Source organism: Mesoplodon densirostris, chromosome 7 (assembly GCF_025265405.1).
Source record: "Mesoplodon densirostris isolate mMesDen1 chromosome 7, mMesDen1 primary haplotype, whole genome shotgun sequence".
NCBI lineage: Eukaryota > Metazoa > Chordata > Mammalia > Artiodactyla > Ziphiidae > Mesoplodon > Mesoplodon densirostris.
In genome coordinates this window covers 96286822-96304805 of record NC_082667.1, presented here as the reverse complement: position 1 = coordinate 96304805, position 17984 = coordinate 96286822, and the positions used below count along the sequence as shown (strand labels likewise).

At 37.6% G+C, this 17984-nt stretch overlaps 1 protein-coding gene across 1 annotated transcript in view; it reads right to left on the bottom strand.

The window, feature by feature from the left end:
* Positions 1 to 9374, bottom strand: part of DYNC2H1 (dynein cytoplasmic 2 heavy chain 1) — a 384236-nt gene extending 374862 nt beyond the window's left edge. The window contains exons 1-3 of the mRNA XM_060105577.1: positions 9032 to 9374; positions 4159 to 4329; positions 3591 to 3726 (exon numbers count right to left, since the gene is read on the bottom strand). Of these exons, the coding sequence (XP_059961560.1) occupies positions 3591 to 3726; positions 4159 to 4329; positions 9032 to 9226 (502 nt within the window). The 5' untranslated portion in view covers positions 9227 to 9374. The remainder of the gene's footprint in view (positions 1 to 3590; positions 3727 to 4158; positions 4330 to 9031) is intronic.
* Between the last annotated feature and the right edge of the window lie 8610 nt (positions 9375 to 17984).

The window sequence follows — 17984 nt, the reverse complement described above, 5'->3', positions numbered from 1 at the left end:
TGAAAAAACTGAAGACAACACAAACAAATGGAAAGATATACCACGTTCATGGATTGGAAGAATTAATAATGTTATAATGAGCATACTACCCAAGGCAATTCAATTCAGTGCAATCCCTAACAAAATACCAATGGCATTTTTCACAGAATTAGGAAAAATGATCCTAAAGTTTGTCTGGAAACATTAAAAAAAACCCCAAATAACCAAAACAATCTTGAGAAAGAAGAACAAAGCTGGAGTTATCATGCTCCCTGATTTCAAACTATACTGCAAAGCTACAGTCATCAAAACAGTATGGTACTAGCACAAATACAGATACATAGATCAATGGAAAGAACAGTGACCCCAGAAATGAACTCACACTTATGGCAATTAATCTATGACAAAGGAAGCAAGAATATACAAAGGGGAAAAGACAGCCTCTTCAGTAAATGGTGTTGGAAAAGCTGGACCTACATGCAAAAGAATTAAACTGGACTTTTCTCTCCCATCACACACAAAATTAAGTTCAAAATGTATTAAAGACTTAAATGTAAGACCTGAAACCATACTTCTAGAAGAAAACATAGGGAGTACACTCTTTGTCACTGGTCTTAGTAATATTTTCTTGGATCTGGCTTCTCAGGCAAGGGAAACAAAAGCAAAAATAAACAGATGGGACTACATAAAATTAAAAAGCTTTTGCACAGCTAAGGAAACTGTCAACAAAATGAAAAGGCCACCTACTGAATGGGAGAAGATATTTGCAAACAATATATCAGATAAGGGGTTAATATCCATAATATATAAAGAATTCATACAACTCAGTATCAAAAAAAAAACAACCCAATTAAAAAATAGGCAGAGGATCTGAATAAACATTTCTCCAAAGGACACATACAGATGGCCAACAGGCACATGAAAAATGCTCAACATCACTAATCATCAGCAAAATGCAAATCAAAACCACAATGAGATACCACCTCACACTGTCAATGACTATTATCAAAAAGGTAACAAATAACAAGTGTTGGTGAGGATGTGCAACCGTCATGCACTGTTGGTGGGAAGGTAAAGTAGAGCAGACACTGTGGAAAACAGTATGCAGATTACTCAAAAAATTAAAAACGGAACTACCATATGATCCAGCAATTACACTTCTGGGCATTTATCTTAAAAAAAACAAAAACACTAATTAAAAAAGATATATGCTCTCCTACATTCATAGCAGCGTTGTTTACAGTAGCCAAGATATGGAAGCAACCTAAGTGCCCATCAACAGATGAATGGATAAAGAAGATGTGGGGTATAAATATATATATATATGTATATATATGTGTGTATGTGTGTGTGTGTATGTGTGTGTGTGTGTATATGTATATATATATATATATATATATATATATATGGTGGAATATTACTTAGCCGTAAAAAGGAATGAAATCTTGCCATTTGTGACAACATGGATGGACCTAGATGACATTATGCTAAGTTAGATAAGTTAGGCAGAGAAAGACAAATGCTGTATGATCTCACTTATATGTGGAATCTAAGAAACAAAACAAATGAACAAATAAAACAAAAGTAGAGATATAGAGATGTGGCACCACCAGGAGCCAAACCCAGCTTGTGGTTGGAGTGAGGCACAAGCTGTAGGGCCACCATGTGCTCACCAGTGCCCACCCACCATGCCCGGCTTCAACTACAAGTTCCTGAAGAAGTCCAAGCAACAGCTGCTGTGCCAGCTGTGCAGGAGAAATATTAAAAAAAAAAAAAGCAGAATTACAGATATAGAGAACAAACAGGTGGTTACCAGAGGGAAGGGGGGTGGGGGAGGAAAGAAATGGGTGAGGGAGATTAAGATTTATTTTGTAATTGCCAGTTACAAAATAAAGGAGTCACTGGTATGAAATGTATACTGTGGGGAATATAGTCAAGAACTATGCAATATCTTTCTATGGTGACACACTGTAACTAGACTCATCATGGTGATCATTTTGAAATGTACAGAAATACCAAATCACTATGTTGTGTAACAGGAACTAACATACTGTTGTAGGTCAATTATACATCAAAAACAAACAAACAAACAAACAAAAATAAATCAGACTTGTAGTTAACCAGAGGTGGGGGATGGGAGGAAGGGGAATTGGATGAGGTGGTCAAAAGGTCCAACTTCCAAAAGATAAATAAGTAGTACGGATGTAATATACAATATGATAAATATAATTAGCACTGCTGTATGCTATATATGAAAGTTAAGAGAGTAAATCCTAAGAGTTCTCATCACAAGAAAAGAAGACTTTTTTTCTATTCTTTTAATTTTGTATCCATATGAGGTGATGGCTGTTCACTAAACTTATTGTGATAATCACTGCTTGATGTATTTAAGTCAAATCTCTATGCTACACACCTTAAACTTATACAGTGCTGTATGTCAATTATATCTCAATAAAACTGGAGGAAAAAATAAGCAAATTAAAATAGTTTTATTTTTCCCAATGAAATGGGCAACCTCTAGTTGCTTAATCCCATGCTGGAAGTAAATTCACTATTCTTTGTGGTTGTATGAGATTCAAAAAGCATCTATTTTACTATTCAAAGTATAAAACTACAACTAATATTTTAAACTAATGATTTGTGTATGTCATGCATTTCATCTTAATTGTTCTTATGAAATAATTTATCTACAGCCACAAAATTAGCTTCAGGAAAAAAATACATTTTAAAATAAAAGTCATTGGCTTATTATCTTTGCAAATATACAATTAGCATCAATCCTCATTATTCACAGATTCTGGATTTATGAAGTCACCTACTTGTTAACATTTATATGTATCCAAAGTCAATACAATACTCTCAATGTTTTTGTGGTCATTTGCAGACATGCACAGAGCTGTGAAAAATTTGAGTTGCCCAACGCATATATTCCCAGCTAAGGATGAACAAAGCAACACTGCTTTCTTATTTTCTATCACCTACTGTAAACAAATGTCTTTTTTGTAGTCTATGTAGTGCCATGTTTTTCACATTTTTGTGCTTTTTTTGGTGATTTTGCTGTTTAAGATGGCCCCCAAGCATGGTTCTGAAGTGCTGTCTAGTGTTCCTAGCACAAGAACACTGTGAAGTCCCTTACAGAGAAAATACTTGTGTTAGATAAGCTTCATTCAGGCAACAGTTACAGTGCTGTTGCCCCTAAGCTCAATGACAATTCATCAACAATATATATTAAATAACATGTCTAAACCAAACACACCTAAAACAAGGTTATGTATTGAGCAGTTGCTGAAAATCTTATGACCAGAGGCTCACGGGACCCTAGGAGCAATGCTTCAGTATTCGCTAACTGAGTGTTCACAGTGACTTTATAGAACAGAACTACTGCAAATAATGAGAATCAACTATACTTTCTATTTCCATGAACTGCGCGGTATTAAAGATCACATTTTCCTCTTCTCCAAATCCATATGTAAATCTATTCATTTAAAAGCAGCTCAAGCTCAGAGAAGATCCAAAGTGTGGAAAGAAATCTTTGAAGAAGTATATTAATTTACTAATGTATTAATAAGGCAATTGTTTTGATTTTCTTTGATAAAACTATGGGTAAATACCTCGTGTGTCATCTTCTTTAAATTTCAGTTTTGATAAGTTAGTATCTGATCTTCGTAGAACTATTCCCAAGCCTGCTTCTAGTTCACTCAAAAGATTCTGAAGTTTGGGATCAAGGTTTCTGCTCCATTCCTGATCCTAAATAAAAACAGACAAGAGCATACAATGATCAAAATCTTTCCAATCAAACTGGTTTCCTAAAGCACTGTCAAAAGAACTAAGTCCAAATATATCTGTTTCACTCAAAGCCTGACACTACCTCCATCTCATAAGGGAGGGAAAAAAGTCCTTTCAACAGTTAAAACTTTATAAAGATCATTTACTATAGCAATTTAAGAGCTGATGTAGATTGCATTTTATATCTTTCTCCCATTTCTCTATTGTCAATAAAGCCTACATTAAATTTTTTTAAATTACAAAGAAAAAATATTTTAACTTAAAAATTAAAATACTAATGATATTACCAGTAAATAAAATAATAAATATTTATGTTTGTGTGTATGAAAGCATTTACCCAAATACTTAGGCTAAAAACAACAACAACCATACAAGCTACTTTAATTTACTCACCTTTAACAACATTGGCGCAAATACTTGCCGTACTGCTTGGTAAAGGGAATTTATAGGTGATTCTAACATAGATGAAACAAGAATGTTTTTATGTAGATTCTGATCAGTAATTACTTCAGGTCTCAGCTTGAAAAACACCAGCACTTTATCTTTTGTGTCAGCAAAATCAATCTAAAATGATAAACAAATGATTTTTAATGTTATTTTCATAAAGTTAATACTTGAAAATTTATATATTTTCCTAAAATGTTGTATTACTATAATTTTACCCCTTGGAAAAAGTATACTTTAGAAATAATTATAGTATATTACAACAAATCCTTAAAAAAACCTGGGTTTTAAAAATGTATCCCTGCTTATATGTGATTATATCATAAAGCTACTTTGATAAATGGTTTATAAACAAAAAGCACTATATGAATATTGTTAACATCCACTCCAGACAGATTCAGTAATACTAGAGATCAAAGCTGTGTGCCCCAGGTACACACTGGTGAGTAGTATACTTCTTCACTCCAGAAACTCTATAACAAGGATGCTAATTACCCTCTTACATGAAACTAAGTTCAATATAAACTCAGAACTACCAAAATAAACTTAGGTTGTCCATATCCTAAAATCATCTTTATCTGAACAAACATTTTTTCCTTAAAGTATTTGAGATCAAACTGTTTTACTAAATTGTCATTATCACCTCACACTGGTCAGAATGGCTATCATCAAAAAATCTACAAACAGGGCTTCCCTGGTGGCGCAGTGGTTGAGAGTCCGCCTGCCGATACAGGGGTCACGGGTTTATGCCCCGGTCCAGGAAGATCCCACATGCCGTGGAGCAGCTGGGCCCGTGAGCCACGGCTGCTGAGCCTGCACATCCGGAGCCTGTGTTCCGCCACGGGAGGGGCCACAACAGTGAGAGGCCTGCGTACCACAAAAAAAAAAAAAAAAATCTACAAACAATAAATGCTAGAGAGAGTGTGGAGAAAAGGGGACACTCTGGCACTGTTGGTGGGAATGTAAATTGATACAGCCACTAAGGAGAACAGTATGGAGGTTCCTTAAAAAACTAAAAATAGAACTACCATGTGACCCAGCAATCTCACTACTGGGCATATACCCTGAGAAAACCATAATTCAAAAGGACACATGTACCCCAATGTTCATTGCAGCACTATTTACAACAGCCAGGACAAGGAAACAACCTAAATGTCCAAGGACAGATGAATGGATAAAGAAGATGTGGTACATATATACAATGGAATATTACTCAGACATAAAAAGGAACGAAATTGGATCATTTGTAGAGATGTGGATGGACCTAGAGTCTGTCACACAGAGTGAAGTAAGCCAGAAAGAGAAAAACAAATATCGTATATTAACACATATATGTGGAATCTAAAAAAATGGTACAGACGAACCTATTTGCAGGACAGGAAAGGAGATGTAGACTTAGAGAACAGACATGTGGACACGGGGTGGAGGGGGAGGGTGGGATAAACTGGGAGATTAGGGTTGACATATATACACCACCATGTGTAAAATAGATAGCTAGTGGGAACATGCTATAAAGCACAGGAAGCTCAGCTTGGTGCTCTTTGACACCTAGATGGGTGGGATGGGGGGAGGATGGAAGGGAGGTCCAAGAGGGAGGGGATATAGGTATACATATAGCTGATTCACTTCCTTGCACAGCAGAAACTAACACAACATTGTAAAGCAACTATACTCCAATAAAAAAAAAGGTGAGTGAGCTTTTGTGCTACTTTTCTTTTATCCTAATCATTGTATTTTTTTAGCCACTAGGAAGGAACTGGCATTTACTCAGTATTGCTGCTTTTCTCAAACTGTCATTTTCACGCATTAGAATTCTACTGCTAGCGTGATCATTTTATTCCAATTACAAGCGAGAATAACAAGCTGCAGATAAGTAGATTTGAAAAATTCATTCCTTAGTAATTAAATAGGCCATACCCTTAAACTTCCCACCTATCTGAAGAAAGAATATTCAGAAAATACATATTTTAACATCATACTTTGAAAACAGTATCTATAGTCACTGGCCAAGGCACCCTGGGGCATCAATCAGGACAATGAGCTTAGCCCTAGCCAAAGTCAGAGTTAAAGCAAAGGATAAGTTGGCTACAGCTGCTCATCATTCCCTGAGTAAAGAAAAACTGAGAATGAGCACTCCTAGCCACATCTCCTCCAAGTTTCCCTATCATTGGCAACTGCTATTTCCTCTTAACTGACTATAATTTGATAATTATTAAGGTGTAAAGTTGGTTCTTTTTTGAGGTTGCAAAATACCTCTATCACCTACTGGGATCGATCAGGGATCAGCATACCACAACTTTCTGCCTGTTTTGTCCAGCCCACAAGCTAAAAATTATTTCCACATTTTCTGAAAAAAACGAAAGAATAATAATATTTCATGATATGAAATTCAAGTATCAGTGTCCATAAATAAAGTGGAATGCAGCCACACTCATTCATTCACATATTGTCTATGGCTGCTTTCTCATGGCAATGGCAGAGCTGGAGCTGTGACAGAGACCTTACGACCTGCAAAGCCCAAAATATTTATTATCTGGCCCATTATAGAAAAAAATTGCCAACCTCTATTCTACAGCATAAACCAGATCATATCTCTCTCTTGCTTAAGATTACCAATGACTTCCTATTTCAACCTAAATGGTGTACAAGGTCCTAAATGATCAGCCCATACTGTAACTTTCACATTCTTTGGTTATTCATTAAACTTCAGCAATGACTCTGCATTTTTTTTTTTTTTTCCAGCTCCTTAAAACCAAGATAAGGGCTTCCCTGGTGGCGCAGTGGTTGAGAGTCCGCCTGCCGATGCAGGAGACACGGGTTCATGCCCCAGTCCGGGAAGATCCCACATGCAGCGGAGCGGCTGGGCCCGTGAGCCACGGCCGCTGAGCCTGCGCGTCCGGAGCCTGTGCTCCACAATGGGAGAGGCCACAACAGTGAGAGGCCCGCGTACAGCAAGCAAACAAACAAAAAAAACAAACAAAAAAAACAAGATAAGACCCAGCTCAAGGCCTTGATATTTATCATTTCTTTTCCTTAGAAAACTCTTCCTCTAAATCTGCCTACAAGTCATCATTTAAATCTCACTTCAAAGGTCACTAATTCAGACAGGTATTCTCTCCCTCTCTGTTTTAATGCACTTCCCCTCCCCATGCCCATCACTACTTTAACATTACTCTATTTTTATTAACAGCACTTATCAATACCCATTATGTTACATTATTTACCTGTGTGCATGTGTTTAGCCCACTTTTATCCATTTCAATGTTACTCCTTGGAGATAAACCCTGACATGTTCATGACTTTATCCCCAGCACCCAGGACAATGCCAGACCCATAGTAGGTACTCAGTAATTGTTAATTTCTTCAATTATGCTGACTCTTAGATATCTAAAGTACAACTTAAGATATAACAAAACATTTTCAAATATGACTAAAAATATGTAGTGTGATGTATGACTAAAGATAAAATACACTGTTGGACTCTACTAGCTTAACTAAAAGTTATAGTTTCCATTTTCTTTTTTTGTTTGTTTTGTTTTGATTTGGCTTGGTTTTTGGCCACACGGATTGTGGGATCTTAATTTCCCATTACACTCTATCTAAACTTTCGGTGGCATTTACAACTGTGTGCCCTGATTTTATAACTTGTTGAGTATATGTCATCCTAGGCCACTGGAGTGAGGCTCTAGAAGACAGACACAGGGGGTCCTGTTCTGAATTATATTAACCTATTAGAGAAGTGGAGTAGTTAATGCTTAGGGTGTAACCTTTGTGCCTTACTTTCCTCAGCCACAAAATGGAAATAAAAACAGTTTCTATCTTATAGTGTTGTTGTGACTATTAAATAAGCCAAAACACACAAAGTACTTAGAACAGTACCTGACAGAGAGTAAAGGGAAAGTAAACGTTAGCTATGATTATCTATGGTTTTTACATCTTTGTAAACTCACCAAACCTAGCAAAGTGCCTTGCATATGTTGAGTTCAAAATACGTCGATTGAATAGAATTGAGTCAAATCATAATAGGGTGAATGACACAATCATCCTAAAAAAATGCATTCAGTGCTTGCTGTGCATCAAATACTCTGGTAGACCTAGGGACACCCGTCAACACAAGAGGAGAAGGTTTAATATATGACTATCACTTGTTAATTTTCCTCCATTTACTGAGCAGGGGCTCAGTGTGAGGCAGGGGTAATGTGTGAGGCAATTTTTTTTTCTATGTATTACTCTGAATGTGTGTGTGTGTGTGTGTGTGTGTGTATCTCCTGGTTGCAAATGCAACCATTTCTTAAACAATCCTGCCAGTGGAGGCAGCAGTAAATAAAAATGAATAAATCAATACATCATATGTGGAACAACAAAAAGAATTTAAACTTTCTGCCTTATCATTTCTTAAAAGATTTGAATTCCTAACTATTCTTTCCCTAGAGTAAATTTAAACTCGTATATAATCCAAAAAAGATACACTAGAATTTGCCTCAAAGAACCTCAAAAGGGCGGAGAAAGAAAAAATGTTTAAATAAATAAGGTAAATATTTTATTTTTAGTTATAACCTATCTGTAGTATTAAAAAAAAAAAAAACTGGAAAGACTAGAATTGTTCTCTTCAGGTGCGTGGACAGGGAACCTCCTTTGGTCAGGTGGGATGCCAGCTTGGAAACTACACGCTGAAGCACGAGGCCAGCGCAGCTCATCAAGAGGGGACAGCACTGGGCCCTCTAGGATGATCCAACCAGGAAGGCAGAAAGGGACCCGACATCTTTCTGGCTGAGCCCGGGGACGTAAAGGGAGGTCAGGGCAGGGGTGCAGGGAAGCATACCACATTGGAAAAGGAAATTCCGACGTCGGATCGCTGCACTCTGAGGAGCATCTGGTTCCCGTCGTCCAAGAAGTTGTTGATTTCAGGACTGTTGTGCAGCAGCGGCTGGTCCCAGGATTCCGACACCAGTCCAAAGTAATTCTGAGTAGTAGTGAAGATGAAAAGCTTCCGAACGTCCCCGGTTCCGCCCGCCATGATTCTATAGTAGGGGAAAGGGGAGGAAGGGCGGCAAAGAGCGAAGGAGGAAAAAAACAGTCGGGACAAAAGTAAAGAGAAGATGAGAACTCGGCTCAAATCCGGAGCTCGCCTGCGGGCCTGCGGAGCTCCGCGGTTGACACGGGCAGTCGCTATGGCGACGGAGCACTGCGGCGGCGCGCGGTGAGCGTTGCCATCTCGGGCACGCGCACGCAAAGCTCTCGGAGAGGATCGATCATTTAGGAGCTTCTTAGCTGCGCGCCGCGGTCCTCGATTGAAAAGGATTCAGGCAAGTTTGTGTCAGGTCGCAAAATCTGCCTTTAATGCTTTCTACTGACTTCTTATAACGCATAATTAGAAGAGATACCTCTAGTCTTCAAGTACAGCAGTATGACAAGGATTTAGGATGGCTGGGGGTCTAGTGCTCCCTCTTCCCCTTCACTCGTTAGCAAACCACTCTGTCAACGACAAGTTCCACATCTGTAAAATGGGGAAATACTATCTGGTTTGTAATGAGGACTTTAAGAGATTACTACTTAAACACTGCTTTTTAAAGAGGGTGATAAAGAATAGTAGTTCAATACAACGTTAATTTACTTTCTCAATCTTACTCTGCTCGTTTCTGTGTTAGTTAATTTCCCACCATTATTTTAATTTTGTTATCCTATTATTTCAGAAAAATGTAACCACCAATTTTTCATCACAATCGTTATCAGAACATACAGCCATATTGTAAAATAACCAAAACGGGCAATGATACTTGTTAATTTGTTTTATAACAAGCATAACCGAATGCTGAAGAAATACAGACGTGAAATCAGGCTTCATCATTTTCTACCCCATGGCATCACTACAAACTACTAAATTGCTGGTCATTTATCCCAATATTCATCAAAGACTCTCCGAATTCAATAATTATCTTCTAAAAATATTTACCGCATGCTGCTATATGCCAAGTAGTGAACTAGGCCCTGGAGACCATAGTCTCTGCCCTCATAATCAGTCATCATCTCAGCGCTGATTTGAGCCATTATCCTAGGGAAAATAAACACATACCAATTTTTTTATTTGCACTCAGTAATCACTACTATATTCTTTTAGAATTAGAAAGAGGGTCTTTTTATCTGCTGAGCATCTTGATTAAGTTTGAGGAATGGAAACTAAAGAAAGCTGAAGTGCTTTAAATTATAAAGGGAAATGAATTCAAATTCTTATGAAATAATCCAAAAGATGGGAAAGGAGTCAGTGAGGTAGAATGCTGGCAGCTGGATGGGAAAAAGTCCAAATAGGAACCCAGGGTGACTGGGGAGCCAAAAAGGATTTTGAAAGAAAAATTGCTAATATGGATACAGAGATTCTTGCTCTGCAATGGGCATTGTCATCCTTACCAGGGTCTTAAGGAAAGTCTCCATTACTCACAAATGCTTAGTCTGGGTGAATTATTTTGGTGGAGATGTGTGAAATGGCTGAATTAAGCATCCATGACAATGTGAATAAAAGTGAATAAAAAGGCAACACAAGTAGGGAGATTAGTCTAGAAAGCAGCTGAAATCATGAGAATCTCATCCTCCCAGGAATTTTTAGAAATCTTGGATGGGCTTTGGACTTCCACAAGATATGAAATTTGAGTGTTTCAATCAATTTTAACCCAGATGTCAAAAAACATTTTAACCTAGATGTCCAGTAGACATGTAAACCCCATGTGGGTAGGGATTTTGTGTATCTTGTTCACTGCTGAATACCCAGACTTAGGCCTAGAGTGGAAAACAAGACAGATAAAGTCCCTGTACTCATGAAGCTTCAATAAAGAAGAAAGAATCTCAGAGATGGTAAGTTATAGAACGAAGATTCATACCCAAATCCAATTCTCAATCAATCTCTAGGCACTATTTCACAGTGGTAGGCAGCAGGCTAGCCACTAACATCATATCTCCCCTTTCACAGCTAAGAAGTGTTTACCATCCAGGTGTGGACATTAACTAATTCTCACCAATGAAATGTGAGCAGAAGTAGTGTGTGCCACTTCCAAGGCAAGGATTTAAAGAAGTAAGTATACTTTTACCCTTTGCCAGCTGGATGCAGCTAACAAAGCAACAAGAGATGGCAGATCCATGAAAGAGTCTGAACCAGGGCTTCTGAATCACAGTGTGGCGTAAAGCCAGCAATTGTTAAGCAAGAAATAACCTTTATTGGGCTTCCCTGGTGGTGCAGTGGTTGAGAGTCCGCCTGCCAATGCAGGGGACATGGGTTCATGCCCCGGTCCTGGAAGATCCCACATGCCGCGGAGCAGCTAGGCCCGTGAGCCATGGCCGCTGAGCCTGTGCGTCCGGAGCCCGTGCTCCGCAGCGGGAGAGGCCACAAGAGTGAGAGGCCCGCGTACCACAAAAAATAAAAAGCAGAAAAGAAATAACCTTTATTGTGTTTGAACCATTTTATATTATACATGTGTGGGTCTATTTTTTAATAGCAATTCAGGCCACACTAACCAATGAGTAACTGATATCAGCAGTAGGGTGTTGTTTAAAAAAAATTAATGTGGAGCATTTGTTTAGAAGTTGGTTAACAGGTGGCATGCAAACAGATAATGTGAGCCAGAGGACAGGGCACCAAACCTTTCTGAACCAAGGATTCCTAACTTTTTTCGATATTTACACTTATCAAACCTCTTGGTGTCAGGACTTATTTATTATACTTTAAAAAAGTATTGAAGCTTCCAGAAAATTTTTGTTTCTGTGCATTACTTCTATCAACATTTACTATAATAGTCATTCAAAGTGAGACAAATTTTAAAATATTCATTTATTCATCCATTTAAAAATAATAAGCCCATGACTTTTTAACATAAATATCATATTTTATGAAAATAATTATAATTCCCAAAACAAAAATAAATTTGGTCAGAAGAGTGGTATTGTTTTACATTTCTGCAAATCTCTTTAATATATTCCTTAGTGGGAGATCCTCTATCTACTTCTGCATTCCATCTCTTGCAATATGTTGTTTTGGTTGAAGTATATGGAGAAAACACAGATAATGTAGTTGGAAAACTTTATAATCTTTATAATAAGAACTTTAAGTTCTTATTAAGAACTATAATAAGAACTTTATAATCTTTTCAGATAACTGTGAGTATTCTTCTTTGTTACTAAACCAAAACTCCACAAATGGTAGTTTCTTAAAGGACAGTTGCAATTTGGAATCTGGAACCATATAAATCAACATTTCATACTCAGCTACATTAAAATCCATTGGTCACTTGCACTCTGAATGGATATTTTACCCATGCATAATTTTGTAACATCATGCATTGATCATTTGGAAAATATTTGAGCTATGCAGATCTTCTAAATGTTGATACATTTCACTGTACAATATTTAAAAATCACATTCATTAATAAACCACTGATATCATAAGAAAAAGTCTTTATGTATGGAGAGGTTGTCAAGCTTACAGTAGAGAGTTTAAGTTTTCCAAAATTCTAATTTTTCCATGAAAGCCTGAATTTCATCATTGTCAACAAATACTGTCAGTTTTTTCCTTGAAATGATAGGCTTATTTCATTCATTTTTGAGAAAAAAAAAAGTCTGCCAAATACCCAAATCTTAATAATCATAGTTTGTCATTCTTTCAAGTAAAAATTGCCTTCAGTGATAAAAGCTGCTAGTTTTGATCACAATTCGAATAGTCACACAAGTTCTTTTTTTTAAGGCAAACTGTACTTCAGTATGCAGCAGAAGTGCTTTATGGTGTTTCATCAGTCGGAATATTAAAATGACTTGTACTCAGGTATTGAGATCTGATAAAATTATTTACTCTATTATTGAGGACATTCGTAAGTGAAACTGGAATCTTTTCCTGTGAGTACATGGAAGTGAAGAATGGATGACTACTAAAACATTTTGGTGCCTTGATTTGTGCCAAGGTGTCAGCAGTTTAGCCACTATATTAGTTTTCCATTGCTGCATCACAAATTGCTACAAACTTAGTGGTCTAAAACACCACCCATTTATTAGCTTGAAGTCCTGTCCATTAGTAGTCTGGGAACTGCATCTTTGGTCCTCTGCTACGGGTATCACAAGGCTTAATTCAACATGTTGGCCAGGCTGAGTTCTCATCGGGAGCTTAGGGTCCTCTTTCAAGCTCATACAGCTGAGACAGAACTAAATTCCTTGAAGTTGCAAGACCTAGGTCCCCATTTCTTTGCTGGCTATAAGCTGGAGGCACCTTCAGCAGCTAGAGACCACTGCATTCTTTACCTCCATCTTCAAAGCCAACAATGGAGAACTTTCTTACACATCAGATCTCTCCTGTGCTTCAAATCTCTTATAGCACAAAGGGCCCCATTCCTTTTAAGGTTTTACCCAATTAGATCAAGCCCAATGAATAATCTCCTTTATTAACTCAAAGTTAACTGAGTAGTAAACTAAAACATGGAAGTGGTAGCCCACCATATTCACAGGATTTGCCCACATTCAAGATTAGAAGGTTATACAAGGTGTGCCCACCAGAGAGCGAAACCTGGGGCTGTTTTAGGATTCTGCCCACCATTACTTTTACACCATCAAATGTCAAGCACAGTGAAAGAGGCACAAAATGTCTTACTATTATTGTGGAAATAGTTTGACCTCACAGACCCCTAAAAATAACTCAAGATTCCCCAGGGTACCACCGTTCTAGATGATCTCTAAGTTATCTGTATCTATTTCATGAAAGTGAATAGAGGAAAAAAACTTTTTCTGTTTTATCCATTATGTTTGACAAATATTGGGCAAATTATCTTAAAAACATAATGATGGTTAAAAAATATTGCCCCACTTATTAAATACACTCTTTATACTCTTATTCAATTTAAAGGAAAAATACCATAGGATTGTTATAATATCATTTTTCATATTAAAGAATAGTCATCTTGGGCTTCCCTGGTGGCACAGTGGTTGAGAATCTGCCTGCTAATGCAGGGGACACGGGTTCGAGCCCTGGTCTGGGAAGATCCCACATGCCGCGGAGCAACTAGGCCCGTGAGCCACAACTACTGAGCCTGTGCGTCTGGAGCCTGTGCTCTGCAGCAAGAGAGATCGCGATAGTGAAGAGACCCGCGCACCGCGATGAAGAGTAGCCCCAGCTTGCCGCAACTAGAGAAAGCCCTCGCACAGAAACGAAGACCCAACACAGCCAAAAATAAATATAACTAAATAAATAAATAAATAAAAGATTACAAAATTAAAAAAAAAAAATAGTCATCTAATTACTATCCTTGGACACTGTTGGGGGAGCTATACATGAAAGAATGTAATTTCAGAACCTCTTCTTCAGACTTAGAGAAGCTGAAACTTACTCTAGGGCATAGTATTTGCAGATTTCAATCACCAGTACAATGAAATATATATTCTAATATGACATTTAATGTTCAACTCAAATACTTAAATATATTTACCTCTATACATTTTTATGTGTCCCTGTGGAATAATAGGGATTCTATTTCTCCAAATTCTGTTCCTAAGTCAGAAAATAGTCATTAACCATTACACCTGACTCTAGTAGGGACCCAATACTTCCTGTAGTCAATTGTACTGAAAATATAGGGGGAAAGGAAGGAGCCATGTAAATAAAGGAGTTAGTGTTCATCAGTTCATACATGTAAATGAAGATGATTCTTGCATTTGCACTTCTGTCGACCTCCATTCCCCAGACTAATCCTGGACATGGTTGAGGAGGTGGGGGAATGGGCCAGAAATGTGGTAATGTGGGGATGATTTTCCCCAATCTCCACTAACAAAGAGAATCAGAAACAGACATTGGTGGAGAACAAAATCAAAGCGTGGAGTTCCTTGCAGACAATGCTCTTGGGTTTCACTATAAGAAAATACAGGCACTATGATTAAATAAATATTTTGAGTCTTCTATCAGATGTTAAATACTATTTATTTGAATGCTGGTGCTTCATTACATATTAAAAATTAAATATCAAAGTTAATCGTAAACTTTTTGGTAAAAACTTTCTACTTCTTGAGCTTTGTTTTAAATTACCTTATATAAGAGTTCTCTTGAATAGTCACAATTGTTTTAGTTGAAAATATATCTTATTGGTATTGAGTGAAAAGAAACCTTGTGGCTCTTAAAGTTTATGCACATCGATTCCATTTACATTTTGTTGGCCAACCAAGCCACATAGTAACATCTAACTGCAAGTAGGCAGGAAAATGCTATTGTACCTTGTGCACAGAAAGAAAGAGAGCTATAAAATATCTGAGAACAGTTCTAATGACTACCATACCTTCTAACATATTTCAAATTAAGGAAAAAAATGTTGCTTGGACTAAGCAAGATAAACTATGCGGCTTTCTTTTTCCTCTGCCACAGTAACCAATAATGTTCTAGATAGTGACATTTGATAGATATGTCAAATCTAGATAGATTTGTTCTAATGACAAAGAACAGGGTCCCCAGCTGACCCTTGACCAACACGTAGGGTGGGCAACAAACAAATTTGGTTGTCTTAAACAACTGAACAATTGACTTCTTTGTTTCTCTGCCCTAATCTAGCCCATCCAGACTGCTGCAGATAAGATATGCACTCACCCACCCCACTGTCTCACACCCTGACCATTTCACTAATTTACATAGCCTATTTGCCCCTGTAGGCATGTGAGTTTGTAAAGCTGTTTTACAGTATGCTGTCTTAATAAAGTCTGTTGCACCTATAACTAATTACATGATAATCATTTGTCTAATAAATATAGTGCTTTTAATTTTGCCTTTCAGTGTAATGAAGTATGCTAGTGAACCTACTGTTTTAAGGTTCTCAGTATAAAAAAATGTTCAAAACGTATTACTATAATAGGTAATCTTTTCCTCTATAATTGTTGTAGGAAGGAGGACCTCTTCCAGGGCCCAAGAGTGGACTTTTGTCTAACACTCGGAAATGAATTGTCCAAGGAGACACATGTACTGACAAAGCAAAAGACTTTATTGGGAAGGGGCGCCCGGGTGGAGAGCAGTAGGGTAAAGGGAACCCAGGAGAGCTGCTCTGCCACGTGGCTTGCAGTCTCAGGTTTTATGGTAATGGGTTTTGCTTTCCAGGTTGTCTTTGGCCAGTCATCTTGCTTGTTGCCCATACTTGGACTGAATCAGGGTCTATCCTGGTGGTGTGCAGATCTCTCAGGCAAGATAAATTCCAGTGTGAAGGTTTCTAGGAGGTTGACAGGATGTTTGGGTTGGCATCTCCTCCCTCCTCCTTTTGTGCCTCCCGAATTCTCCTGGTTAGTTTTTGGTGGCAGCACTGCATCCTTTATTGGAGCCTCCTGTTATGAGACAATTCAGGCAAGTTATTCTTTTAGATGCTTTGATGATGCTTTCTTTACCGTGTGCACGATCTAGCTTAAAAGAAAACAGCCTTCCTTAGATTTGCAACTAAATACCCTTTAATATTGTTTTAAAAAATACATAACCACTAATGTAAAGTGCTGAAGAAAAAGCTTTATACCATGGTAACTTTTTTTATTAGAATTTTTTTAATTGGAGTATAATTGCTTTCCAATGTTGTATTAGTTTCTGCTGTACAACGAAGTGAATCAGCTATATGTATACATATATGCCCTCCCTCTTGGACCTCCCTCCCACCCCCCCCATCCCTCCCATCTAAGTCATCACAGAGCACCGAGCTGAGATCGTTGTGCTATACAGTAGGTTCCCATTAGCTATCTATTTGGTAGTGTATTTATGTCAACCCTAATCTCCCAGTTTATCCCACCGTCCACTTCCCCCTCTGTGTCCACCCGTCCATTCTCTATGTCTGCATCTCTATCCCTGCCCTGCAAATAGGTTCATCTGTACCATTTTTCTAGATTCCATATATGTGTGTCAATGTACGATATTTGTTTTTCTCTTTCTGACTTACTTCACTCTGTATGACAGACTCTAGGTCCATCCACCTCACTACAAATAACTCAATTTCGTTTCTTTTTAGGGCTGAGTAATATTCCGTTGCATATATGTACCACATCTTCTTTATCCATTCTTCTGTCAGTGGACATTTAGGTTTCTTCCCTGTCCTGGCTATTGTAAATAGTGTTGCAATGAACATTGGGGTACATGTGTCTTTTTGAATTATGGTTTTCTCAGGGTATATGCCCAGTAGTGGGATTGCTGGGTCATATGGTAGTTCTATTTTTAGTTTTTTAATGAATCTCCATACTGTTCTCCATAGTGGCTGTACAAATTTACATTCCCACCAACAGTGCAGGAGGGTTCCATATGCTCCACACCCCCTCCACCATTTATTATTTGTAGATTTTTTATGTTGGCCATTCTGACTGGGGTGAGGTGATACTCCACTGTAGTTTTGATTTGCATTTCTCTAATAATTAGTAATGTTGAGCATCTTCTCATTTGCCTCTTGGCTATCTGTATGTCTTCTTTGGAAAACTGTCTATTTAGGCCTTTGGCCAATTTTTCAATTGAGCTTTTTTTGTTTTTGTTTTTTGTTTTTTTGTTGTTGTTTTTCATATTGAGCTGCCTGAGCTGTTTCTGTATTTTGGAAATTAATCCTTTGTCAGTTGCTTCGTTTGCAAATACTTTCTCCCATTCTGAGGGTTGTCTTTTCATCTTTTTTATAATGTCCTATGCTGTGCAAAAGCTTTTAAGTTTAATTAAGTCCCATTTGTTTATTTTTGTTTTTATTTCCATTTCTCTAGGAGGTGGGTCAAAAAAGATCTTGCTGCAATTTATGTCAAAGAGTGTTTTTCCTATGTTTTCCTC